Raw genomic sequence first — 27,119 nt, 5'->3', positions numbered from 1 at the left:
TGTGGAATATTGAGTCTACCAATACCCTCGGACCTCTTTAAAATCCATCCTTAGCCATTTCAATGTCATTTGTAAAGTACTAATGTTTAGCTACTTTTATTCCTACTGGACAGAAAGTCCAAAATTAGGGAGTACTTCACACTCATCTTTAATAGATGTCATCTGCCATTGTTCCGGCTATTTACATATTTTATCCAACTCATTTTATCATTCCCAAGTTTCTTCTTCAAATCCCACTGGCTCCTCCTAGTTTGGTATTGACCAGTTTGCATTGAGACTCGGAAACCAGGGCGCAGGAATTCTGGTGCCGCTGCTTCCCTGGTGGCAGTGAGCTGGAGCCGGACTCCAGCCATCTGCTGCAGAGGGCGTTGGCCACGTCCTAAATCCTGGGGACAGGGTTATTTCATAATTGGTGCTGGCAGCCCGCACCCTTAGAGGGACAACAGAGGTGCCCATCTCAGAGCCACGCCGCACAACTCGAGGAGAGCCAAAGGTCCTGGAAGAGCCAAAGATAGAAATTTTAAAATGTTATGTTCCTTGAAGGAACCAAAGTGTCTCCATTTGGAAGGTAATTGATCCCCTCTGGGATCAGTTAACTGTGTTCCTTACCATTTTTGGGCCCTTTACAACACCCACAACAGAACCCAGCTTTCACTGGGGCTAATGAAGAAACACTGCCCAAAGCAGCTTGGGGACACCCCTAAACACATCCCAAAGCTGGGTGTGATCATGGGGTGGCAGACAGAAGACTCCCCCATCTGAATTTGGGACACAGGTTGCACAGGCCAGAAACCTGGTGGATCAGGTTTAACCCTAAGTAAGCAACCCACCTGTTTTGCATCCTTTTTACTCCACCCCCTCCCTAATTTTGGACTTTCTGTCCCTAAATATTTAAGGTAAATTAGAAAAAGTAGGAGTCCCAAAAATGAACCTCGATACATCCCATTCAGCATTTCCTTCACTGGACCGACCTCCTTGAACATGTCCGCTGCCTTTACCCTGAATCCCTAACACTTTTAAGCATAAATAGTAGATTCAACAGGAAAATTCTCTTGTCTCTTATCTTTCAACTTCCATAACAGCTCAGTCTGTGTATATTTTATTTGCATAAGAAAACTGCACACGAGTACATAATTAGTTTGAGTCTGGCATTTTATGCACCACCCCCCCACACCCAAGAAAATAGATGCGTTCTACAGTAAAATGGTACCTTCTCTGATTGCTGTGAATGGGGTTCCTTCCTCCTCTTGCAGTCTGATTACCTTCAGAGCTACCAACTTTCCATTCACCCTGATTTAAGAAAATATTAGAATCAGTTAGTCATAAATAAAATACAAATGCCTTTAATAAGAGGATACCTTTTGCTAAACAAAGTATTTTAGAATTTTCTAATCTCTATGCTTTCTTAAGTCTCTCAATTCTTTTTATTCTTTCTTTTTAAACATTAGTTTTTAACCACAATGCTAAAATATAAATAACCAGTACTGCTATTATACAAACATCAAATATAATTGTTGGTAGAAGATGGTTTCAATCATGGTAGAGGATCTCAATCTGACACCAATGGATAGGTAAGCCCTTCTGTCCATAGTGGGCAGTCCTGAAACACAATGTGGTGTTTATTCCTTTTGCTCTTATAGGCTCTCCAAGCAGAATCCATTTAGACTTATAGAATGTATGGCAATCAGAACTACTAATATGCAAACAGTCTAGTTAGTAAGAAGTTTGTAGTGATTAACTAATTATCTCTCCATTTTTGTCAGCAAACCATTTGCACATGAACGTTAATGGGATCTGACTCGGTGTGCAACTACTCTTATGTTCATTAATAACTAGACATTCTTATTATGAACACAGCTAGCTTCTAGCTAGTCATTTATTCAGTACACGTTCTCTAGGTGCAGTATCTGTAGAGATGCAGCATGTGTGCTCCTGTGTGCAGGCTGCCATCTTGACTGTTGCCTTGTGGGTAGCCTAGTGCCTCATGGGTAATGAAGTCTTAATATCTATACAGCTGGGTAGTATAGTCTTATATACATACAGCTATATACAGCTCTACGGCTCCACCTAGTGTCCACTATAGAATGACATGTTATTGATCATTACATCCCCCTTTCTTTGAGGTTTAACAAAATCAATATCAATCAACTTTCAAGAAAACAAGATAGATAATATCAGTAACACTTTTGCTAGTGCTCTATAAACAAACATTTTCAAAACAGTCAACACATTTTCAAAGCTTTACATTGTACTCAAAGATTAAGTCTATCAGGCTTTTTTTACTTCACGTGTGGATCTTCTCAACACGGGTAAGTCTGATGTGTCTTCATGAGATTGTTCTGGCAGTGAATGACAAGATGCAGTTGCGGCATTGTCATCAATCTGCTCTTGAATAGTCTCGTGTTTTTAGGAGGGAACGGCGGTTCCTCCTGAGAATCTGTCCTTCCTCAGTTCTAATAGTGTATGACCTTGGTCCTACTTCCTCAAGAACTGTAGCTTTCCTGTTCCATGCATCTGGATCCTCAATCCTGACATCATCATCCCTTGTCAATGGTTTGAGAGTTTTGGATGACTTGTCATAGTATGATTTCTGTTTCAGCTTTAACAGTTGAAGTCTCTGTCTCAGTTCCTCACTTTGCTGTTCTTTTGCACAGCAGGGTAGCGTGGTGCGCAACTTGCGACCCATTAGTAGTTCAGCAGGTGAAGAACCACAGTCTAAAGGTGAGGCTCGGTAGCTCAGCAGGGCGAGATAAGGATCAGACTTGCTTTCTGTCGCTTTCTTCAGTAGCTGCTTGAGAACTTGAACACCTTTCTCTGCCTTACCATTTGACTGAGATGTGATGTGCTGAAAGTCATAATGTGCTGCAAACTGTTGCCACTCCTTACAGTTGAAGCATGGACCATTGTCGCTAACGGCAATCCTGGGAATTCCATGTCTGGCGAAGATGGATTTCACATGCATTATGACACTGCTTGCTGTGGTGCTTGAGAGCAGCGCCATCTCAGGATAGTTAGAATAGTAGTCAATCACTATTAGATAGTCTTTACCATTTAAATGAAAAAGGTCCATACCAACCTTTTGCCATGGTGCTGTTGGTATGTCAGCTACTATCATTGGTTCCTTTGCTTGTTTGTTTTGGTGTTTCTGACATGTCTCACATTTGCCTATCATGTTCTCAATGTCCTTATTTATGCCAGGCCAATAAACATTGTCTCTTGCCCTCCTTTTGCATTTTTCAATTCCGAGGTGTCCCTCATGAATCCTTTTGAGCATGTCTTGACAGAGAGCCTGTGGAATGACTATTCTGTTCTGTTTTAGTAATAGTCCACTTGCGACACTCAATTCTGACCTTATGTGAAATTATTTTGGACAGAACCTTTTGGCCAACCATGATGAATGTTCTCTATTACTGTTTGTAATACTGTATCTTTTACTGTTTCTTCTGCTATTTGCTTTGATTTTGTGTCTGACACAGGCAGCGCAGCAGTGACCATACTCACATGAACATCCACGTCTTCTTCAGTAGAGCTCACATGACTCATTGTGGGTGCTCGGGATAGTGCATCTGCTAACACTATGTATTTGCCTGGTGTGTAGATCAGTTCAAAGTCATATCTTTGCAGCTTCATCATGAGTCATTGAATCCTTGGAGACATCTCATTCAGATTCTTTTTTATGATGGCAACCAGAGGGCTGTGGTCTGTCTCAACTGTGAAGGTGGGAAGTCCAGATATGTAGCCATGAAACTTTTCTAGTCCAACTACCAAGCCTAGACATCCCTTTTCAATCTGGGCGTATCGACATTCAGTATCAGTCATAGACCTGGAGGCATAGGCAACAGGCTTCCAATCTTCACCCTCTGCTTGTAGCAAGACCGCACCTAGGCCATCTTTTGATGCATCCGTTGACACTTTGATTCTCTTTGTTGGGTCAAAGGTGGTGAGTACAGGTGTGGTTGTCAGCACTGTTTTGAGGTTCATCCACTCTTGTTCATGTCTTTCTGTCCATGCAAACTGATTTGTTTATGTAGCAGGTCTCGCAGACAGGCTGTCTTGGCTGACAAGTTAGGAATGAACTTTCCAATGAAGTTTATCATCCCCATGATGCGTAGCACTCCTTTTTTGTCAGTGGGTCGGGGCATTTTGAGTATGGCGTTTACTTTTTCCATATCTGGCTCTATTCCTTTACCAGATAGATTATCTCCTAGGAAAGTGACTTCCTGGACGCCAAACTGACACTTGGCTTTGTTGGGCTTCAGTCCATTCCGGCGTATGCTCTGTAGCACTTTAGTCAGTCTCTCATTGTGTTCTTTCAGTGTGGAGCCCCAGATGATGATGTCATCAACATAGACCCGAACTCCTTCCAGACCTTCAATTATGTGTTCCATCGCTCTATGAAAGATTTCAGATGCAGATATTATCCCGAAAGGCATTCTGAGGAAACAATACCTGCCAAATGGTGTGTTGAAGGTACAGTATTTGGTGCTCTCTTCATCCAGTTTTAGTTGCCAAAATCCTTGTGAGGCATCGAGCTTTGTAAAGTATCTGGCACCTGACATTTCACTGGTGATTTCTTCTCGCTTGGGAATCTGGTAGTGTTCACGTTTTATGTTTGCATTTAAGTCCTTTGGATCCATGCGTATTCTTAGATCATTGTTCTTTTTCTTTACACATACCATGGAGTTAACCCAGTCTGTTGGCTCTTTGACTTTCCTGATGACTCCTAGTGTGGTCATTCTGTCCAGTTCATTCTTGAGCCGGTCATGCAGGGGTGCTGGAACTCTTCGTGGAGCATGTACCACTGGCTGAGCATCCTCCTTTAGCTGGATCTTGTAAGTGAATGGTAGAACTCCAAATCCTTTGAACACATCCTGGAAATTATTCACTACAGAATCCATCGAGTCATCTGGTCTGCTTATGGCAGAGTTTATACAGTAGACTCTCTTGACCAGTTCCAAGTCCTCACAAGCTTTGTCACCCAACAGTGAATCAAGTCTTTCAGCCACAACAGAAAACATGAGATGATGCACTTTGTCTTTGACTGTCACTAAGTCTGCATACACCTAAGCTATCTATTTTTTGTCCATTATAGTCCTTCAGTAGTACTGACTTTTTCTGTATTTTGGGCTTTTCTTTCATATTGTTAATGTCACCCACACTGATTAAATTTGCTTTTGCCCCAGTGTCTAGTTTCAAGGTAACTAATGCTCCATTTACCTGCAGTGGGATCATCCATTTGTCCTCTTTTACTGCATTAACTTTATGTTCAGCATTGTCCATTTCTGAGGGCTGCATATTTTCTGTATCCTTTTTGATATTGTCACATGACACCATTCCTACAAAAAATGTCTCACTTAAATCAATGTCCTCAATCACATTAACTTGTTGCCCTTTCTTTGTTTTTACTTTTGAAAAGCATTGTTTGGCAAAGTGATTCTTTCCATTACACTTTGTGCACATTTTTCCAAACGCTGGGCATTGTCTTAACTGGTGTTTGTAACCACAGCATTTACAATTAAAAATTTCATCCTCCGATTGCTTTTCATTTCTGTTCTGCCCACGTTTCTTCCCCTTGTAGGACACAGCACCGACAGCAGCATTATCACTCATTACAATCGCATCATTATTGATTTCACTGAAAGTCTTCGCGTGCTTTCGAGCTAGCTCACTGGCTTGGCATATTTTCACTGCATTTTCCAAATTTAGTTCGGTTTCTCTCAACAGGCGTTCCCTGACTTTTTTATCATGAATACCAAACACAATCTGGTCACGAATCATGGATGATTTCAGCTCAGAGAAATTACATGTCTGTGCTTTCAGTTTCAGATCAGTTATAAAGCTATCAAAAGTCTCATTTTGTTGCTGTGTCCGAGAACGGAAGATGTATCTTTCATAGGTCTCATTCTTTTTGGGAGAGCAATGTGCATCAAAATTTTTTAGCACATCTTCTAATTTTCCTCTGTTCTCCTCTGGATTAAATACAAATGTATTAAATACCTCTATCGCCTGTGGGCCTGCAACCGTAAGCAGCAACGCTATCTTCCTTGCGTCTGGCTTCGTACCGAATCCGATGGCTGCAATGTAGAGTTCGAATTGTTGTTTAAAAGTCTGCCAATTGTAGTCGATTTTTTCTGTGAGGTTCAAACGCTCTGGTGGCTTCAAATTCTCCATGTCGCTTTTCACAATTTTCAGCAGATCTTCACCACCCTGGTACCATCTTATGTTCATTAATAACTAGACATTCTTATTATGAACACAGCTAGCTTCTAGCTAGTCATTTATTCAGTACACGTGCTCTAGGTGCAGTACCTGTAGAGATGCAGCATGTGTGCTCCTGTGTGTAGGCTGCCATCTTGACTGTTGCCTTGTGGGTAGCCTAGTGCCTCCTGGGTAATGTAGTCTTAATATCTATACAGCTGGGTAGTGTAGTCTTATATACATACAGCTATATACAGCTCTACACAGCTCTACGGCTCCACCTAGTGTCCACTATAGAATGACATGTTATTGATCATTACAACTACTTCCAGTTCTCTCTGCACTGATTTCTTTTAAATACATGGGTTACTTTAATAGTTACATTTAGACAGTTTCTTCTAACCTCTTTCTGCCCAAATTCAGTATTGAGAGATCGCCCATCAAGCCAAGAGCTTCTCAAAACACTAAACATAGCACTGGGAATTGTTCAGTTAAACTCCTGCATTTAAAAACAAAATGTTGGCATGGATATCCTCTTCCCGCTGGAGGAGGGTTGGGGCAGGGCTTCTGCTCACTGCCCAAACCCCAGGCCAGTTTCCTAGCTGGGCCTCATTACCTATGTTGAGCAGGCTCCCGGCGGGATCACTGGCCCCAAGAGTGAGCTTGCTGCTGCTGAAGAGGGAAATGAAGCAGTGGGGTATCAAAAGAGAAGGGAGGCACAATTAAAGAGGCAGAAAGGCCCTGAAGACTAAATTAATTTTTCTTTTACCTCTTGGACTGGATCGAGGCCTTCCACAGATGAGTGCTTGAGCCATTATGGAGGGAAAGGAGGCCATCTCCCTCCAACCAAAGTAGTATGGGGCTTGCCACTTCTACCCCAGGCAGTACCATCACCCCTCTCCTGGGATTGGCGGTATCAGTCGTGGCAAGGGGGGAAATGTGGTGTCTCGCCCGACCCACCTCCTCACCATCATTTATGTGCAGCAGGATTTGACGGGGCACCTGGTTGCCTTCCTGGCTAGGCGGGCGGGGTGGGGGTGGGGGGGGTTGAAAACTCAAGTTTATTGGCAGGGGGTGTGGGTGCGGAGAGTGTGGCGACCACTGAATTTTCCACTACTATCCTGCCTAATTTGGGGCAGGATAGCTGAGGAAAATCCAAGTCTTATACATCAAACTTTCTTCACCCTGTCTCCTGCAAGATTTGTTCTTACTGAGGTACTGCAAGAGCAACACACAACCTTTTCTAGCCTGGAGGATGTGGTAATCTGGACCACAAGGCTTTCTACAGCTGCTATCAGTAATCATATCACGATCACTTAGGGATTAGATCATGATTACCTGGGAGGTACAAATGATGCATGATTAAAGAAACAAAAGCCCATTTTCCATTTCATTCCTTTGACTGTCATCATCATTGTTTGGTTAATGCAAGCTGAAGCACTGCTCATAACACACCACTAACCAACAGTTCAATTTTAAAGCTGCTTCTGATGGAACCATGGATCAGCTGACAGCAGGCTTTATTCTGAGGATAAGTTAATGTTGTATGTGCAGATGTAAAAGTTACTGTAGCTCAAATCACACCTACGTCACATCGAGTCAGCTACTTTATCCCATTAAAATGTTTATCAGCAGGGAGGGTTTTAGAATTCTCCAGTTATTATAGTTTGCAGCTTTCATTTCCCAATCAGTTGTTCAGATTCTAAATTATAGGCCAGCACAGCAATAACAGAACTACCGCACTGACTCTCATCGCCACGATTCTTTGTTTAAACACACAACAGCCTACAATTTTCTAACTTGTTAACAAAACCAAGAGATCAAACCTTTCAAAAAAATTAGAGGGTAGATGGCAATTTATTTTTACATCACTGCCTTTGCTATGTTGCTTCTGGGTGACTACCATTGAACTCTGGCATACCAGACTTTCCAGCAGGGCAAAATCTGGCTTACAAGAGTCTCTTTCCCTTCAACTCAAAGTCCTATTCTTGTCTGAAAGCAACAGTTTTGTGATTGCAGCTTAATGATTTGGTTGTTTATACATAGTGCTAAGCTATTATGCTTCCAAACAAAGGTAGTTGGACCATATCAACCATTACGGAAGCCACAATGTAAATATAAATGAGACCCCCTCCCTCCAATGGCTCAGTTGATAAACCCAGTGTGAAACTGAACCATAAAGCTTCCCAGGTTCAATCCCCAATCTGTTGAGGTGGCTGGCAGGAACTCTACAATTAGTTTCAGCAATTCTGAGTTAGGGACGCTGAAGAAAATTCAGCAAAGATTCCTGCTCTTGATTACCATCCAGCGAGGACAAATTTAGGCTCAGCTGTGATGCCTCTATGATCAAGTCGTCTGCAAAGTTTAATTGCCTGGATTCACACATGAAGAATGGGCACTTGGACAAGGCACTGGAGTACACCATAGCTCAACATTACCCAGCAGCTCAGGAGAGTAGGGAAGAAGTGGTCAAATGTACAGTAGCAGTTACTGAAAACCACCTCTATATTAGCTTAATTAAATTCTCTGCAAAAATGGTCATCGGTATTTATCATTTGTCCCAAAAAGTAATTACATTCAGTCATTCTTGGTAACTGACAGACTAATTTAAGATAACGGCGTGTTTAACTAAAATATAATCAAGCTTAGCACTGTGTGAGAAAATCAATACGTATTAAATAACAGTACCACACAGAATCTGCAAGTGAGTACAGCTATTATTTTAATCCAGCTCAGTAAATGCTTTCATACAAAATTGCTTCTCTTATAACAACTTACATTTATATAGTTCCTTTAGCAGAGAAAAATACCCCTGGTGCTTCACAGAAGCATAATAAGACAAAGGAGATATTAGTAAGGGTGACTAAAAATTCAGAGATGGGTTTTAAAGTGGATCTTAAAGAAAGATGTAGATGGAGATGCGCAGGAGGCACAGGGAGGGAAATCCAGAGCATAGGGTCTAGATGGTGGAAGGCATGGCTGCCAATGGTGGGGCAAAGGGAGTGGAGGAACAGAAGAGTTCTCAGAGGATTGTAGGGCTGGAGGAAATTACAGAGATAGGGAGTGATTCAAACACGAGGATGAGAATTTTAAATTTGACATGTTGGGGGACCGGCAGCCAATGCAGGTCAACGAGCACAGGGATGATGGTTGACTTGGACTTGGTGTGGGATAAGATACAGGCAGTAGAGTTTTAAATGAACTGACGTTTATGGAGGGTGGAAGATGGGAAACCGGCCAGGAGAGATTAGAAATAGCCAGATTAAGGCACCAAGGCCGTTAGAGGAGGTAGAGCTGGGTGTTATCAGCATACATGTGGAACCTGATGTTATGTCTTTTGCCAAGGGGCAGCATGCAGATGAAGACGACAACAGGGCCAAAGATAGAATCTTTGGGGGATTCCAAAGGTAATGGTCCAATGGGAGGGAAGTGATGGCATTGCTGGAAATGCGCTGGCTATGATTGGATACTTAAGAGTGGAACCAAGCGAGGATAGTCCCAGAGCTGGACACTGGAGGAGAGGAGTTGGAGGAGGATGGCATGGTCGACCATACCAAAAGGTCACAGAGGACATCATTTATGGATTTGTTTAGTGCCATTTTGGTACTGTGGCAGAGGTGGAAACATTTTTTGGAAATTATAAAATATCCAAATATGTGCTTTACTCTGATGAACACAATGTCATTGCATTTCAATTATATTTTTATAAAAGTACATTATGCCAAATTCAACTGGCTTTTACAATAAAACTCTGTCAAGGGTAATTTTTTTCATTTAAGTTTGATCATATTCCTTCTGAAAATACTTCATCGATATCCATTAATTAATTCTGCCCAATTAGCATTTGCCTTACCTGCTGCATGGAAAAACCATGAGATTTGTAGGTGGAAAATATTCTTTGGTTTCCCTTTACTGTCATCACCAGAATTCATTTGTACATAGAAACATAGAAGATAGGAGCAGGAGTAGGCCATTCGGCCCTTCGAGCCTGCTCCGCCATTCAACGAGATCATGGCTGATCATCCAAACCCTAGCACCCGGTCCCTACACCGACAGCCATCCCACCCAAGCCCTATCCCCGTAACCCCACATATTTAATCCCCCCTAACACTAAGGGCCAATTTTTATCAACACCTCATTAGAGGGAAAACAATGAGAACACCTTCCCAATTTGCTACATCCTGCAGTTGTCACAAAATTTTTTGATTTCACCAGTTTTATAAATTGCACACTAATTTTTCAGTGTTGCTCCAGAAAAGTAATCCAACTCCCAAAGGCTAATCATCGATGTGCCTCTGCCATTAACTGTGGCAATCGTGATACTTAGTCGACCCCCAAGATGCAGCTTCTATTTTACTGGCTTGGTCATTTAATGCTGGAGAATCGAAGGACATACATTGTTATTCATGTTGCCACAGTAACTTAGAGCATCAAGGTTGTTGCTTTGAGCCAAGCTTACTTCACTGTCAAGGTCTTAGCTACAACTTTGTGTAAATAGAGTCATAGAGTTTTACAGCGCAGAGAGGCGCCCTTCGGCCCATCGTGTCTGCGCCGTCCATCAAAGGGAGATAGAACGATGGCAATGATGCAGCATAATAAAAAATTGCAGTTGGTGCTGGTATAAATTATTGCAAGAACGATTAGCTACCTCAGAATGGAATCAGAAGCACTAGATTGCTTTAGTTAGTTATCCATTTTCATTCTAACTTACAGCTTTTTAGTCATTTCTTTTTTCTTAATAGTCAAGATTTTTTTTAATGTGCTTGGTAAATCAACAATATTTATTTCCCCACCTCCAGTTTCTGAGATCATTAAGGGTCAACCACATATAGTGTGGGACTTTGTTTTTTATTCGTTCATGGGATCTGGGCATCGCTGGCAAGGCCAGCATTTACTGCCCATCCCTAGAGTCACATGATAAAATAAGCTTCTTTTTCAATTAATTTGGATAAATTACTTGACTTTGTTTTCTCCACCTCCGGACCCTCTTTTCCCCACCCTGAAAAGTCCTCCAAGATGTCTTTACATAATGAGTACAATAGAAGTTGTTGTTGCAGTCCAACTAATATCTAAATATTTAGTGAACCTGCAGAAACATGTAAACCAAAATAATACCAAAAAAGAAATAAGCTTCACCAAATTTCAACTATTTTTGACTCGAATGTTTGAAAAACATTCAATCTCACAAACATAAATTTGAAAAGAACAGAAAATGCTGGAAATAGACACCAAACCCAACAGCATCTGCAAAAAGAAAAAGAAAAAGAAAAAGACTTATTTATATAGCGCCTTCCACGACCTCAGGACATCCCAAACGCTTTACAGCCAATGAAGTACTTTTGAAGTGTAGTCACTGTTGTAATAATGTAGGAGACATGGCAGCTAATTTGCACACAGGAAGATCCCACAAACAGCAAGGTGATAATGACCAGATAATCTGTTTTCGGTGCTGGTTGAGGGATAAATGTTGGCCAGGACTCTGGGGAGAAATCCCCTGCTCTTCTTCGAAAGACTGCCATGGGATCTTTCACGTCCACCCGAGAGGGCAGACGGTTTAATGTCTCATCCAAAAGACGGCACCTCCGACAGTGCAGCACTCCCTCAGCACTTCAGTGGACTGTCAGCCTAGTATTTGTGATCAAGTCTCTGTAATGGAACTTGAACCTTCTGACTCAGAGGCGAGAGTGTGCTACCAACTGAGTCATGGTTAACAAAGACAAGTGCGTACCCTTCATCAAAACAGTTAACTTATATTTTTTTTTCTTTACAGATGCCGACGGACTGGCTTTGTATTTCTAGCAATTTTTGCATTTCTTTTTCAACTTAACCAACTTACACATTTAATGATTCCAATGTATAATCATAAGAACATAAGAACATAAGAAATAGGAGCAGGAGTAGGCCAATCGGCCCCTCGAGCCTGCTCCACCATTCAACAAGATCATGGCTGATCTGATCCCAACCTCAAATCTTCTATCACTCTGCATCCACCCGAACCCATATTCTTCTAGACGCAAGCTTTACATTTCATCCAATTGTTTGAAATTTGTTTTGTATTAAGTTTGAAGCTCTTTTGCATCTAAAAGATGTTACAATACATCACAACCAACATTCTCAAACAATGGAAACTTGCTGCATTTTTCACCGACGATTTGCTGATTGTCCTGACAGACTAAAAGGTACGAGGTAAAACTGTAACTTTTTAGATGTAGGATAAGGCCAGAATACTGTCCAACCAAATGTTGATAGAATGTCCGAACACTCACTTGCTCTTTCCCTTGTATACTGTGGCATAGGACCCTTCGCCTAGTTTTTCTAGTTTTTCATAGGAGTCAGCTTTTCCAAATTTAGGGCTTGTTGGCTAAAGGGAAAAAGGAAAAGAAAATGAAGCAACATTTCAAAGTTTCAGATGATTAACACTTACTAACCAGATGAATAATTTCTGAACCTCAGTATGGTGCATACTTTGAGGTGACATTATTAACCTACATATACAAGTATGAATCTCAACCACATAAAGTATGCGAGAATAAAAATCACCATCACATACATGTAGCAGTGAATGTTAAATTAAGTGTTTACCATTATTTAAGCAGAACACAAGATAGATCCTGAATTCTAAAAACCTGAAGATAGAAAATTGTAGAAATGCACAGCACTCGTCAACATTTGGAAGAGAGTTACAAACAAGCCCTTCATCAGAAATCCAGTTCCACATGAAACATTAACATTTCTCTGCTGTGCCTTTCAGACATTTTCTGTTTCTTTTCTACACGTACATATTTAACTTGCTATCAAGAAGTGGATTACATTCCAAAGCTTAAACATTAAACAACAGTACACTGTCACAGGCATTCTACGGACATGGACCTTGATAACATGATGGCGTGGATAACATAAAACAGCTTATCCTGGCAGTGGGCGGCTGCTCTGTAGATTAGTCAATCCAGTCTGGGTGGGCACAAACCATTTACTGACCTGGATATTGAAAACGAATGCAAGTGTGTCAAATTTGATGATACTAAAATGAGAGGAGTGCAAATAGATAATGCAACAAACGATTTACTGAAGGATTCAGATCAGTCATATAATTGGGAGGAAAAATGGCAAATTAAATTTACAAAAGCTGGTGAAATGGACATGGGTCATTTGCAACAAATGGGATTGAATTGGTAAAAAGAGACTTAGATAAGCTTTCGGCAATAACAGTAGAGATCACTTTCAGTGTCTGGACAATGTGGGGGAAGGAATTAGAAAAAAAGCAAATAGAATCCTGGATTATACAGCCAGAACATTAGAGTACAGGTCTACAGGGGTAATGCTGAGGCTATACAGTGCACTTGTTAGGACTACATTTGGCATACTGTATTTAATTCTGGTCACCATGCTGTAAAACTATATATGAATACATTAGGAGATGCAGAGAAAAGCAACAAAACTGTTCCCCACTGTAAAAGTGATGAGCTAGGAGAAAATAATACAAAAACACTCAAACTTTATAGTCTAAAAAGAATGGAGTCAAGAGAGTGGGAGAACCTTGTTGAGGTATATAAAATATTAAATTTTAATTAATATTAATATAGAGTATTAAATGATATCGATAAGGTAAACCTTCAATAGTACTTCAAATAAATATAGGAAAGTAGGACCAGAACACAAAATGGATAACAGAAAAGACCTCCTTTGTTAAACAGTGAGAATTTCTTAGCGTAATCAGGCAGAGTGTTGTAGAGGTACAGGAAACTCTTTCGTATCCGGCACCAACGGGACCGGGATGGTGCCGGTTGATTAAAAATTCCGGATAACTGAGAGGTATATCTACCAAGGCTATTTTTAACAAACAAAAATTTTTAAAAATCAAGAAATGTGCAGTATAATTTGGTATTCACAGAATGTTGTGTTAAATGGATGGTGGAAGATGCTTGATTAAGTACAGTACTACCAGTTGAGGGTAATCCATAACTCAGATCGGAAGAGACTACCGGCAGTGCGGGAGAGTCAGCCCCCGTTATTGAGGTGTTCGGATCGGAAGAGACTTCCGACAGCGCCAAGAAGCCAAGTAGTGGCAGTTTGAAGAACTACCCCCACTGACTAACTCAGCCACCGCAGGAGACTCGGACTCTGACTCGGCAACATTTCCGGTTATTGAGGTGCTGTTTTTGGAGTATGAATTTTGCCGGTTATTAGAGAATTCCAGATATTTAGGTGCCATTTAAACGAGAGTTTCCTGTAACTATATTAGAGACATTTGAAATGCAACTGGAAGCTATAATGATTCGAGGGGCTTTCCTTGTGTTCAATTTTGCTTGTAATATCTTTTCAGACATGCAAGACCATCCACAGCTGTGGCCAGATTATGGTGAAATTATTTTCCGCCACTGAATTCCGAATGGTTTTACTGCTTAGCACTACTGTAGTTAACTTAGCAACATGACTTTCCACTTGGTGATGGTGCTGCACACTAGGGCGCCAATGCATTGTGACCCTAAACGATGGACGACAGGTGCACCACCACTGAATTTCAAAAAGTCACACCTATGCCAATGGGGGAAAACACAATAGGTCATGCGGAGGTGAGCGTGTCTGTGGGTTACAGGAGGGGGTGAAATGGGAAAACAGGTCACACACCCACCCCTCTCGGTGGCATGTAGCATGCGCTTTTTGTTCAAACATTAATTAAGTTCAATATAAGGGAAGATAAAGATAAAGGGATCCTTGACCAAAAAAAGAAGCAAACTGCAGCAAGATAAAAAAAAGGGTGCAACAAATGCTGAAATTCCTTGAAATTCCAGAGAAATTCAAATTAAGCCCAGACAACTCAGCAAGTGGGCAAACAATACAAAGAAAATTAAGCAGGGTATGGAAGATATAGCGGGAAAGCAAAAAAAGATTTAAAAGGCTAAGGGGGGTACAAGGGAAGATATAAAGAGAAACAGTAATGTATTTTACACACACATAAAAAGCAAAAGATAAAAAAGAGTAGGGCCAATTAAAGCCAAAAAAGGAAATCGTCTCGTGGAGAATGAAGAAACAGATTTGTTTGTTACAAAAAGATTGTGATGATGGAGTGAAAAGGTACAAGAGGTGGCGGAGCAATCAGATAGCTTAACTATAGCTAAGTGAGTAGCACTGAACAAGTTGGTGGAACTCAAAAGTAGAAAAGGCAACAGGGCTAGATGGCAGAAGCTGAAAAAAGTCAGAGAAAATAGAGGCTCTAACGACTATCTTTTAAATTTTTTGTTGCGGAAATTGTGCAAAAGGACTGGAGGGTTGCAAATGTAATTCTTCTGCTCAAGAAGAGATGAAGGGATAAAGCAGGTAACTGGCTAGACAAGTCAGCCAAACATTATGGCCCATAAATTCTGTTCCCTACAGGTGTGTACACGCTGTGTACTCACCCGTAGGGCTAACGGAAGTGTCGGTTTTACGTATGCACTGCACATGCACTGGAAACCGGAACTTCCGTTCTTCAAAGAAAGGGCTTCACAGGTCAAACGCCTGCGCCGGATAGGCAGCGCGTACGGCTGCAACTTCCGTTTTTTTCAGCAGTCGCTTCAGTCCAGCTAAGTCTGAAACAGCTGCGCCTGGAAAAGTAGGCGCAAGGCCTGCTTTTAACAAGGTAAGAGGTGAAGAAAGTAAAAGAAAAACATTTTCCTCACTGATTTATCATTTTAAAATACTTTAAAGAAAGGTAAGTTTATTTTTAGCCCCGTTAAAAACTTATTTTTTCCAAAAATCTGGAACTCACTTTCCCAAAAGGCTGTGGATGCTGGGTCAATTGAACATTTCAAGACTGAGATCAATAATTATTAGGTAAGGCTATCAAGGGATCAGGAGCAAAGGTGGGTAAATGGAAGTCGAGGCACAGATCGGCCATGATCTAATCGAATGGTGGAACAGGCTCAAGGGGCTGAATGGCCTACTCCAGTTCCAATATTTACCATTAGTTCACATCACTTAGGCTATAACCTATGAAACAGGTTTATTAAAAGTAAAGATTAAGAGTAACCATTAGCATAAGTGAAACTGAAGCCCTCATGGAGCTTTTGCACGCTTATCTCTACATCAGCTTCAGTGCAATAAAACAGAAAGAACTGCTGGAACTGTCAAAAAACTGTCAATCACTTCCCCCAGAGACAAAGATCGTCAAAAGGTATCTTTCACAGTAAAAAAAGCTGTCAATCACACTCAGGTTCAAAGACTCACGGATGGATTTCATGAACCTGTCTCCAGATAAGCATCCTCTTAAGGGCAAGCCAAGCTGCGAGAGTCTGACGAGACAGGGTGAAGTTGCTTCACAGGACAGTCAAACAAGGTGACAAGCTAACAATTTGCCAGATTCAGTAGGTGAATAACTATGCAGAAGTTATCAAGAGCAGCTCTGGTGAAGCGGTAACACTAACAATTTTGCAATTAAAGACACTTTACAGCAGATTTTCCTCTCATTTTTCCAGTGTGTCTCAGAGCCTGGTTAGAAAAATTCAGCCAAATGGTATAAGAGGAAATGTAAGAACCTGAATAGAAAGTTGGTTAACAGCAAGGAAACAAAGAGCTAGGGTAAACAAGTACTGCTTAAACTGGAGAATGGTTGGAAATGGTGTACCCCTGGGGTCAGTGCTGGGACCACTTGTATTCTTGGTATATATAAATGATTTGGACTCAGGCATAGGAAGCACAGTCTCAAAATTTGCAGATGACACAAAAGTAGAAGTTTTTCCAGTGAGGAGAAATGTAAAAGACTTCAGGAAGACAGGTTAGTGGAATGAGCAGATAGGTGGCAGATGCCATTTAATGTGGAGAAGTGGGAGGTAAAAAGACTTGCATTTATATAGCGCCTTTCATGACCACCGGACTTCCCAAAGCACTTTACAACCAATTAAGTACTTTTGAAGTGTAGTCACTGTTATAATGTAGGAAATGTGGCAGCCAATTTGCGCATAACAAGCTCCCACAAACAGCGATGTGATAACGAGCAGATAATCTGTTTTTAGTGATGTAGATTGAGGGATAAATATTGGCTAGGATACTGGGGATAACTCCCCTGCTCTTCTTCGAAATAGTGTCATGGGATCTTTTATGTCCACCCACTTGAGGGGGCAGATGGGTTTACCGTCTCATCCGAAAGACAGCACCCGACAGCACAGCGCTCCCTCAGGACTGCACTGGAGTGTCAGGCCTAGATTTTTGTGCTCGAGTCTCTAGAATGGGGCTTGAACCCACAACCTTCTGACTCCGAGGTGAGGGGGCTATCAACTGAGCCATGGCGGACACTAGAATATATTTTAGGGGAAAAAATAAAGAATGAGTGTATAGGCTCAATGGAAAGACAATGAAAGGTGTGGATAAACAGAGACTATGGGGTTCAAATACATAATTCAATAAACTTTTGACTACAGGTTGATCAAGCCATAAAAAAGGCTAATAACATTTTGGGTTTAATAAATAGGGGCTTAGAGAATAATAATAATAAATGAATGAATGAAGTAATGATAAATTGGTTAGGCCATGGTTCAAGTACTGTGTACGTTTTTGAGCATCCATAATAGAAAAGGGCATTAAAATCAGAGAGAGCATATAGTATAGATTCACCATGATGATGCCAGGGGTAGGAAACTATAGTTACGAGAAGAGACTCGAGATACTGGGACTATTTTCGCTGGAGTAGAGAAGTCGAAGCAGAGATTTAATAGAGGTGTTTTAAGTTTGATGGATTTTGAAAGGGTGAATAGGGAAAGATGATAACTACCCAAGAGCTTATAGTAAAATTCTAGAGATGAATGAAAAACAGCAAGTTTGGAAACAATCACGAGGATTTTTTTTTTTAATTATATATTATATACACACACATGCATATATTCTGTACTTGGAGAGGGAGAAGCAGGAAAGCACACAAGGAATGCAATATTTTCTATACTCCAATTTGTTAAAAGCACTGAACCTATTAGGGATATGCCAATAATCCCCCAAAAATAACATAGGATTCTTACATTATTGAAAATCAGTAACTTCCAAGTCCCTGTGCAAAATCCCCCCAACACTTTTATTCCTTTTAGATAATTAACTGAATGCAATGTCAAGTTTCAGTCATTCCATGCATTTTGATTGTTTATACGGTAGGTTGTGTAGGCTGTTATACTTTTGCTATTTGTCACTGTCTTAGTTTTGTGAATTTTTCTACTTTTAATACTGCTCTCATGTTGTCAGCACATAGCACTGGCAATGTCAATATTGAAGGACTTTTTTTTTTAAAACATGCTGTCATAAGAGTAGATATTTCAGACATATACTGTTATCCTTTTGATATAACTTACAGTACAAAGTAGTTTCTACACAGTGACACCTATCCATTTCATTATAATTCGTATGAATCACAGCTTGATTTAGTGAAAGTGAATCTTAATGGAAAACTACAACTTGCTATGACCTGATAGTTCCTTTGAGAACTGTATAGTTCAGGTTCTCATGCATTTTTCATCACCATGAATCAGTTTTCCACTGTCACATTATTAGATACTTCTACACAAAACAGCGCCTTACTCCCGGCGTCAGTGTTTAAAACTAAGTGCAAATCTTCTAAAGTGATACCAAATCACAAAGGTATCAGATCATCTCAAAAATGAATGCCAAACAAGGAGAGGAAAAGTTAAATAGGATTTGTTCAAACAAAAAGCCAGCAGATTATTAATAAAAAGGAGTTATTTAAGCCTTGTTTAAATGTCATGTGGCTTTTAGTGTTGCAATAAATGTCGAACTTCTTAATTTTGTACTTCCTGGTGAAGCAGGGTTGCGCATCTCTAATGAATGCACTTCCAATTGGTGATATAAAACTACCACTCGCTAACAGTACACTCACATGTTATCATTAAACAAACAGAAAATGCCGGCGATACTCAGCAGCTCAGGCAGCATCTGTGGTGAGAGAAAGAGTTAACGTTTCAGGTCGATGACCTTTTGTCAGACCTGAAACATTAACTCTATTTCTCTCTTCACAGATGCTGCCTGACTTGCTGAGTATCGCCAGCATTTTCTGTTTTTATTTCAGATTTCCAGCATCTGCAGTATTTTCTTTTTGTTTTATCATTAAACAAGTTTGCCTGATATCACTAAATTTGTATCTGCAAGTTACAGCTAAAGATCTCATGTATAACCAACTCCTGTTGACCACAATACCGTACTTTACAGCATCACTAAATATTAGGGTTTCCCCTTGCACAAATGAACAATGTATACTTACTGAACATGTTACTTATAACTTGTCGAATTTTGTTTGAATGAATCAAAGAACTCAGAAATTTTCCCTCCCACTTTTTCCTCTCGTGAAGGCATTAGGTTTCAGATACCACGCCCCAGGTGATTGGCAAGCACATAGCCCACTCTCTGGACAGTTACTTTTTGATGTGAGGACAGAGTTGACAGGAGCCCAAGTAGACAGTGAATGTCAGAAAGCTATTAAACCACAGGAGGCATCACAGTTAATGCAATCCTGGTCTCATCTCACGTCCATACAAACACACTCGCAGCAAGAGTCAATGGGTAGAAATTTGGTGCAGAATCCCTGGCCGATTTCCCATCTAACCCAAGGACACAGACTTCTTGTAGCACCACTCCTGTTGCCTGAGCTGATATGAACTAATCTGGCACCGAAACATTCCTAGATAAACTCAAAATTCCTAGATAAATGTGTCAATACTCTTGAAGATATTCAATTGGGCAAATTTTAATACAATTTCATTATGCCATGCCTTAATTTCCAATAAAATACCCAAAGACTGTCCAAGCACAATGACTCAATTTGTAAATGTACCATCCACCTTTACAGCTATACAGACTAAGGAGGTCCCAGATTCAATCCCTGGTCTACACTGAATTAGAGGATCTCAACCAGGGCAACAGTGGGGGCACAACAACTGACCTTACAATGCTCAGGCTAGGGAGGGGTAAAAAAAGTGACGGCTTGTGTTCCTGCTGCTGATCAATATCCAGCGACAACTTCTCCAAAGGTGCACATGCAAGAAGTCAGATGAGGACAGAATCAGGTTCAACTGTGATATCCACACCTGCTCCCTCTTCTCCCACCATCCAATAGTTAATACAAACTGCCTATGCTCACACACAAATAACTGTGGTGTGGAGATGCCGGAGTTGGACTGGGGTGGACAAATGTAAGAAGTCACACAACCAACAGAGTACCCTTCGTCGTCCAGTACTACCCCGGAGTGGAGAAACTACGCCATGTTCTTCGCAGCCTTCAACATGTCATCGATGACGACGAACACCTCGCTAAGGCCATCCCCACGCCTCCACTACTCGCTTTCAAACAGCCGCCTAACCTCAAACAGACCATCGTTCCCAGCAAATTACCCAGCTTTCAGGAGAACAGCGACCACGACACCACACAACCCTGCCACAGCAACCTCTGCAAGACATGCCAGATCATCAACACAGATACCATCATCACACGTGAGGACACCACCCACCAGGTACATGGTACATACTCATGTGACTCGGCCAACGTTGTCTACCTCATACGTTGCAGGAAAGGATGCCCCGGAGCATGGTACATCGGCGAGACCATGCAGACACTGCGACAACGGATGAACGGACACCGCGCAACAATCACCAGGCAGGAGTGTTCCCTCCCAGTCGGGGAACACTTCAGCAGTCAAGGACATTCAGCCTCCGATCTTCGGGTAAGCATTCTCCAAGGTGGCCTTCGAGACACACGACAACGCAAAATCGTCGAGCAGAAACTGATAGCCAAGTTCCGCACTCATGAGGACGGCCTCAACCGAGATCTTGGGTTCATGTCACGCTACATGTAACCCCACCTGATGCAGGGTCATCCAGACTCGAGTCGACATTGGCTTGTTCTCTCTACACAGATGCGGCCGGACCTGCTGTGATTTCCAGCCAAAAAAAATGTTTTTTGTCTGTTTTTTTGTTTTTCATACAGACCCCAGCATCTGCAATATTTGACCCCTTGTGACCCCACCTCATTGTTCTTTGATGTAATGTTTCCCTGACTGACCTGTTTGGACACCATTCACACCTTTGACTGCTGTGATTATCTCTCTGCCGAGGTGTGATAAATGGCAGTTGGAAAGGTTACCTGTAAACATCTGACATGATTCTCTGACTATATAAGCTGTGTCTTTATGCATTTCTCCACTTCACCTGAAGAAGGAGCAGCGCTCCGAAAGCTTGTGATTTCAAATAAAGCTGTTGGACTATAACCTGGTGTTGTGTGACTTCTTACACAAATAACTGTCATGGGGTGTAGTACCCGAGGGTTATAGGCTCCTATAGAACCATGCCCAAAAACAAGACACTGCCTTTGGAAGAAATGTAAGAAGTCACACAACACCAGGTTATAGTCCAACAGTTTTATTTGAAATCACAAGCTTTCGGAGTGCTGCTCCTTAGTCAGGTGAAGTGGAGAGATGCATAAAGACACAGCTTATATAGTCAGAGAATAATGCCAGTTATCACACCTCAGCATGGGGGTGGTGTAAATTGAGATGGGGAGAGAGAACAGGAAAAAAAGTTGAAAAGGAAAAGCCTCTTCCAAAACACATCTTGCACACAAATGCCAGAAGATCTCAGAGGGTCATGAATCTTTGGAATTCTCTTCCCCAGAGAGCTGTGCAGGCTGGGTCATTGAATATATTTAAGGTGGAGACACAGATTTTTGAATGATAAGGGAGTCAAAGGTTATGGGAAGCGGGCAGGGAAGTGGAGTTGAGGCCAAGATCAGATCAGCCATGATCTTATTGAATGGCGGAGCAGGCCCGAGGGGCCAATGACCTACTCCTGCTCCTACGTCTTATGTTCTTATGGGTTTTTGTAATTTTGACTTAACTCTTAACTAAGTAGTTCCACAGGCAGTTCATTTCATCCTGAAAATGGTAAGAACATTTTGCCATTGAGTATTGTTAACAATATTGATGTTAAAAGTACATAATATACTTGATGGAAACAAAACAAATGATTTATTGCAATTATTACCGAGTCCCCTGCTTTAGATACTTAAAACATATGTAATAATTCTGCTATTAATACTGTGCCATGGTCTGCATGTCATATCTTCATTAATGAGGTGCGAAGGGGCTTAATTGGGTACTGGAAGAGTAATAAAAGTTAGAACTCATTTGTTCCACATCTGGGACCTGGATTTCAACTCAGCTCCATCAATGGGATGGAATATCCTCTCTCTACCAGCTGTTACGGATCTCAAATAAAATGGCTTTGTATTGTCTCAATTACGTATTCTGATAGACATAACATCCACAGCTCAAAAACCATCAAGGATTTGACAATTATTCAGCAATCTCAGAGGCCATAAAAGTGCAGCGTGAGAAATGGAAATTCCACACTTCCATCAATGAAGGCACTTTTAAAACAAGGTCAGTGTATACTGCAAGTGTAAATGTAAGAACGATCCCTACTGCATTTTTGGTATAACATACCTGATCTACATCTGTTGGATACTGTCTACAAAGGAGAACATGGTGCATCTGTTCAGAATGTGAAATGCATTCAAACAAAAAAAGCATTTGAGAAACTATTTTAAACCCAATCGACAATGACTTTGATGTTAGAATGGTCAACATATTTGACTTGAATTCCCCCCTCTATTTTAGCAGAGATGTTAATCCATTTCAAACAAACAGGTTATTGTTTCTGCTCAAATATTAAAGAGGACTTTCAGACAAACACATTAAGTGTTCATACATTAATGGCCAAGAGTAATTTCAGGGCTAGTGTTATTAGTAGCTCTATAAATCTGTTCCATTTCCATTCATTTTTTTTTGTAATCGATAGAATTAAGTGTTTACAATTTTTTTCCCCCCCAAGTTGATAATACTATACTTTGTATACAAATTACTTCATCTACCTACATTTATTTAAATGACATATTCCGATTTAAAAATCTGTAGATTTTCCTGTTATTTTGCACCTCCAACATCAGACATCTAGTTGATACCGACAGCTTCATCACATGTAGTCAGCTCATTCTGACACATGCTGGCCATCTGTCGCAAACAGAACAGGGATGGTGGGGGCAGGGGGAAGTAAAGGTGTTGTTAATGTACCATTAAATAAAACTTATTGGCTTTTCAGCTGGTAACTGTAGCTTTGGCAATATGCTGGTACGCAGTCACAGTAACCCCATGTAGTGAGTGCTTCGGCGCGTAGATGGATGCAGGATCACCTTCACTTCCCTCTGCTCCTGATGGATTCACAAGCCATTGCAAAACCCACTCCATTTTAATTCCATTGACTTCAAAGGGATAAAAATTGGTCAGGTTCTACAACGGACGGAAAATCCACTCCGCCAGCTAACCGCCCACCCCGTGAAATTGAAAATGACCCCCAATGTGTGTCATAAGAACTGTGGCATTTCCCAGCAGAAGGGAAATCAAGAGGGGAAGTCATGCCTGGGTGGACCTATTGCCTTTTTGTAGCCAGATAAATGGCCATCAAGGCAATTTAAGGGCAAGATATGCACTAGTCACTTCCAATGTATAAGTATCAGGTCATTCAAGGAAAGATAACAATACAGGAACAAAGGGAGGCCTACACAAAATGTCCTGATGCATATCTGGGGTCTGCTGCCTAGCCATTGACTGGCTAGCTGTGACAGCTGCTCTGTGGAAAAACTCAATATGGCTTCCAGACACCTCACAATGCTTCCACTTGCCACTAGCATGAAGAGTCTTGCATGTGAAATTGAGTGATCGCACACCTCGCCACACAAGGAATTTATAATGGAGAACAAAGAAATGGCTGACCAATTAAATACATACTTTGGTTTTGTCTTCACAAAGGAGGACACAAATAACCTCCCAGAGATGTCAGGGAACATAGGGTCTAATGAGAGAGCACAACTGAATGAAATCAGTATTTCTAGGGAAATGGTGTTAGGGAAATTGACGGGATTGAAGGCCGATAAATCCCCAGGGCCTGATAATCTACATCCTAGGGTGTTCTGGACTTATTACATGCAGATAGCACCCTCTAGTGGTAGTTAGTGTATAGCAGTGTTAGTATACTGCAATAGGTCATTTGACCTTTCTTCCTGTTTGACCCCAGAAGTAGTATTCCAGGAAGAATCTGGCAGAGTTATGGAGAATCTGACATGAGGGATTCTCAATCCGGTGCCATCTCATCTTATATGCTAGCCAAGACGCAATGTCTGTGAGTATCTTTGTTTAATAACAGGATAGCAACCTGGTCAGTGTAGTATTTGACAATACTTTGTTTATAAGAAGTTTAGTGTTAGTTACAGAAGTTTAGCTCAAGTGCCATTTAGTTATACAATTAGTCTATTCTATTGTTATAAATATGTTTATAGCTTATGTAACATCTAATTTATAGTACTCAGTTCTATGTACAAAACATACTTTGTCTTTGTTTACAGTTTCACAAATTTGTTCAAGTAAAGCTTCAAAACAGCAAACCTGCTTGTTGAGGAATTATATGAATGAGTGTTTAGCTGGCTGGATAACTAGATAGGAGCACATCCAGTGAGACCAGTACATAGGGTATTAAGGAAGTGGCCCTAGAAATAGTAGATGCATTGCTGGTCATCTTCCAAAATTCTATAGACTCTGGCAGAGTTCCCATGAATTGGAGGATAGCTAATGTAACCCCACTATTTAAAAAAGGTGGTAGAGAGAAAACGGGGAATTATAGACTGGAAAGCCTGACATCGGTCGTAGGGAAAATGCTAGAGTCCATTATAAAAGATGTAATAGCAGAGCACTTGGAAAACAGTGACAGGATCGGACAAAGTCAACATGGATTTACAAAAAGGAAAATCGTGCTTGACTAATCCACTGGAATTTTTTGAGGATGTAACTGATAGAATAGATAAGGGAGGACCAGTGGATGTGGTTTATTTGGACTTTCAGAAGGCTTTCGATAAGGTCCCGCATAAGAGATTAGCGTGTAAAGTTAAAGCACATGGGATTGGGGGTAAGGTACTGACTTGGATAGAGAACTGGTTGGCAGACAGAAAGCAAAGAGTTGGAATAAACGGGTCTTTTTCCAAGTGGCAGGCAGTGGCTAGTGGGGTACCGCAGGGATTGGTCCTAGGACCCCAGCTATTCACAATATATATTAATGATCTAGACGAAGGAACTAGATGTAATATCTCCAAGTTTACAGACGACACAAAGCTGGGTGGGCGTGTGTGCTGTGCGGAGGGTGCAGAGAAACTCCAGTATGATTTGGACAGGTTGGGTGATTGGGCAGATGCAGTATAATGTGGATAAATGCGAGGTTATCCACTTTGGTGGCAAAAACAGGAAGACAGATTATCTGAACGGAAATAGATTGGGAGAACGGGAAGTGCAATGAGACCTGGGTGTCCTTGTGCACCAGTCACTGAAAGTAAGCATGCAGGTGCAGCAGGCGGTTAAGAAGGCAAATGGTATGTTGGCCTTCATAGCGAGTGGATTAGAGTACAGGAACAAGGATGTCTTGCTGCAGTTGTACAGGGCCTTGGTGAGACCACACCTTGAGTATTGTGTGCAGTTTTGGTCGCCTTATCTGAGGAAGGATGTTCTTGCCATGGAAGGAGTTCAGCGAAGATTCACCAGACTGATACCTGGGATGACAGGAATGACATATGAGGAGAGATTGGGTCGACTGGGCTTATATTCGCTAGAGTTTAGAAGAATGAGAGGGGGATCTCATTGAAACTTATAAAATTCTAACAGGACTAGACAGACTAGATGCAGGAAGAATGTTCCCGATGGTGGTGGAGTCCAGAACCAGGGGTCACAGTCTAAAGATAAGAGGTAAGCCATTTAGGACAGAGATGAGGAGGAATTTCTTCATCCAGAGAGTGGTGAACCTGTGGAATTCTCTACCACAGAAAGCAGCAGAGGCCAATGCATTAAATATATTCAAGAAGGAGTTGGATATATTTCTTAAGGCTAAAGGGATCAAGGGATATGGGGAGAAAGCAGGGACAGGGTACTGAATTTGGATGATCAGCCATGATTGCACTGAATAGCGGAGCAGGCTTAAGGGGCTGAATGGCCTACTCCTGCTCCCATCTTCTATGTTTCTATGTTTCTATACCATTATAGACTCTAAGTTGTTTAACTTGTTGGAAATTAAGCAATTTGGAAGTCAAAGAAATGTTTATGCAGTCTTTGAGCTTCATACTCCTTGCAATGAGGGAGAGTGGTCATTTTCACAGAGGACATTGCAACAAACACTCATATTATTTTGTTTGTAATCTTGTTTTTAAAACATACTGCCTGACACTCCATAATATTCTGCTTCTTAAGAACTCTAATCGAATGCATCAAAAAGCAGCACCTTAGTTGGAGCAGAGTGACTACCTGCAAGACTCCACTTTGATGGAAGGAACTAAAGCCACACCAGCCAAGGTTAAGGTACAGGAACGAAAAGTGAACCCAGCAGTCAGCAGCAGTAGCGACATTTAAGAACAACCAGGGAGACAAACTGTAGATATGGATTGAGTCACATTTTTGGCAGTATGTCACATGCCTAAAATTTTCCAAACATTGACAGCTCAGAGCACAGCTGATGCTAGGAACATAAACTGGCTTCAAACTCACATCTCTCTGCTCCACAAAACTACTCATCAGCGCTTCTGTGAGCAGCACCACCTTAATTACATGTTATTCTGTACACAGTTGATCCCCATTGAGACGCACAATTCAGCAGCCAGCCAAATAACTACTTGCATTTTTATTAATGTAATAAAGTATTTCAACAAGCTTCACATAAGAGAGCAGATGTCAAGCAATAATAGGTGAGGAGAAAGGACTGAAAGCAAAGCCAAAACAAAAGGTTTTGAGGATATGTTTTTAAAGGTCAGAAAAGCAGCAGGATGAAGAAGTTTAGTGCGAGAATTTGAGGAAGTAAAGCGGAGGTGGCTG

The 27,119-nt window shown here is 41.2% G+C and overlaps 1 protein-coding gene across 7 annotated transcripts in view; it reads right to left on the bottom strand.

Annotated features, from left to right (window-relative positions):
* cdk14 (cyclin dependent kinase 14) overlaps positions 1-27,119 on the bottom strand; it is an 845,377-nt gene that overhangs the window by 592,425 nt on the left and 225,833 nt on the right. For all 7 annotated transcript variants that reach the window (XM_085987941.1, XM_085987948.1, XM_085987945.1 and 4 more), the window contains 2 exons: positions 12,465-12,559; positions 1,211-1,290 (listed from right to left, as the gene is read on the bottom strand). In XM_085987941.1, the coding sequence (XP_085844067.1) occupies positions 1,211-1,290; positions 12,465-12,559 (175 nt within the window). The remainder of the gene's footprint in view (positions 1-1,210; positions 1,291-12,464; positions 12,560-27,119) is intronic.

This window comes from Somniosus microcephalus, chromosome 5, assembly GCF_052327205.1.
Source record: "Somniosus microcephalus isolate GS21.2 chromosome 5, FLI_Smic_1.0, whole genome shotgun sequence".
Classification (NCBI taxonomy): Eukaryota; Metazoa; Chordata; class Chondrichthyes; order Squaliformes; family Somniosidae; genus Somniosus; species Somniosus microcephalus.
This window is presented reverse-complemented; position numbering and strand designations above follow the sequence as displayed.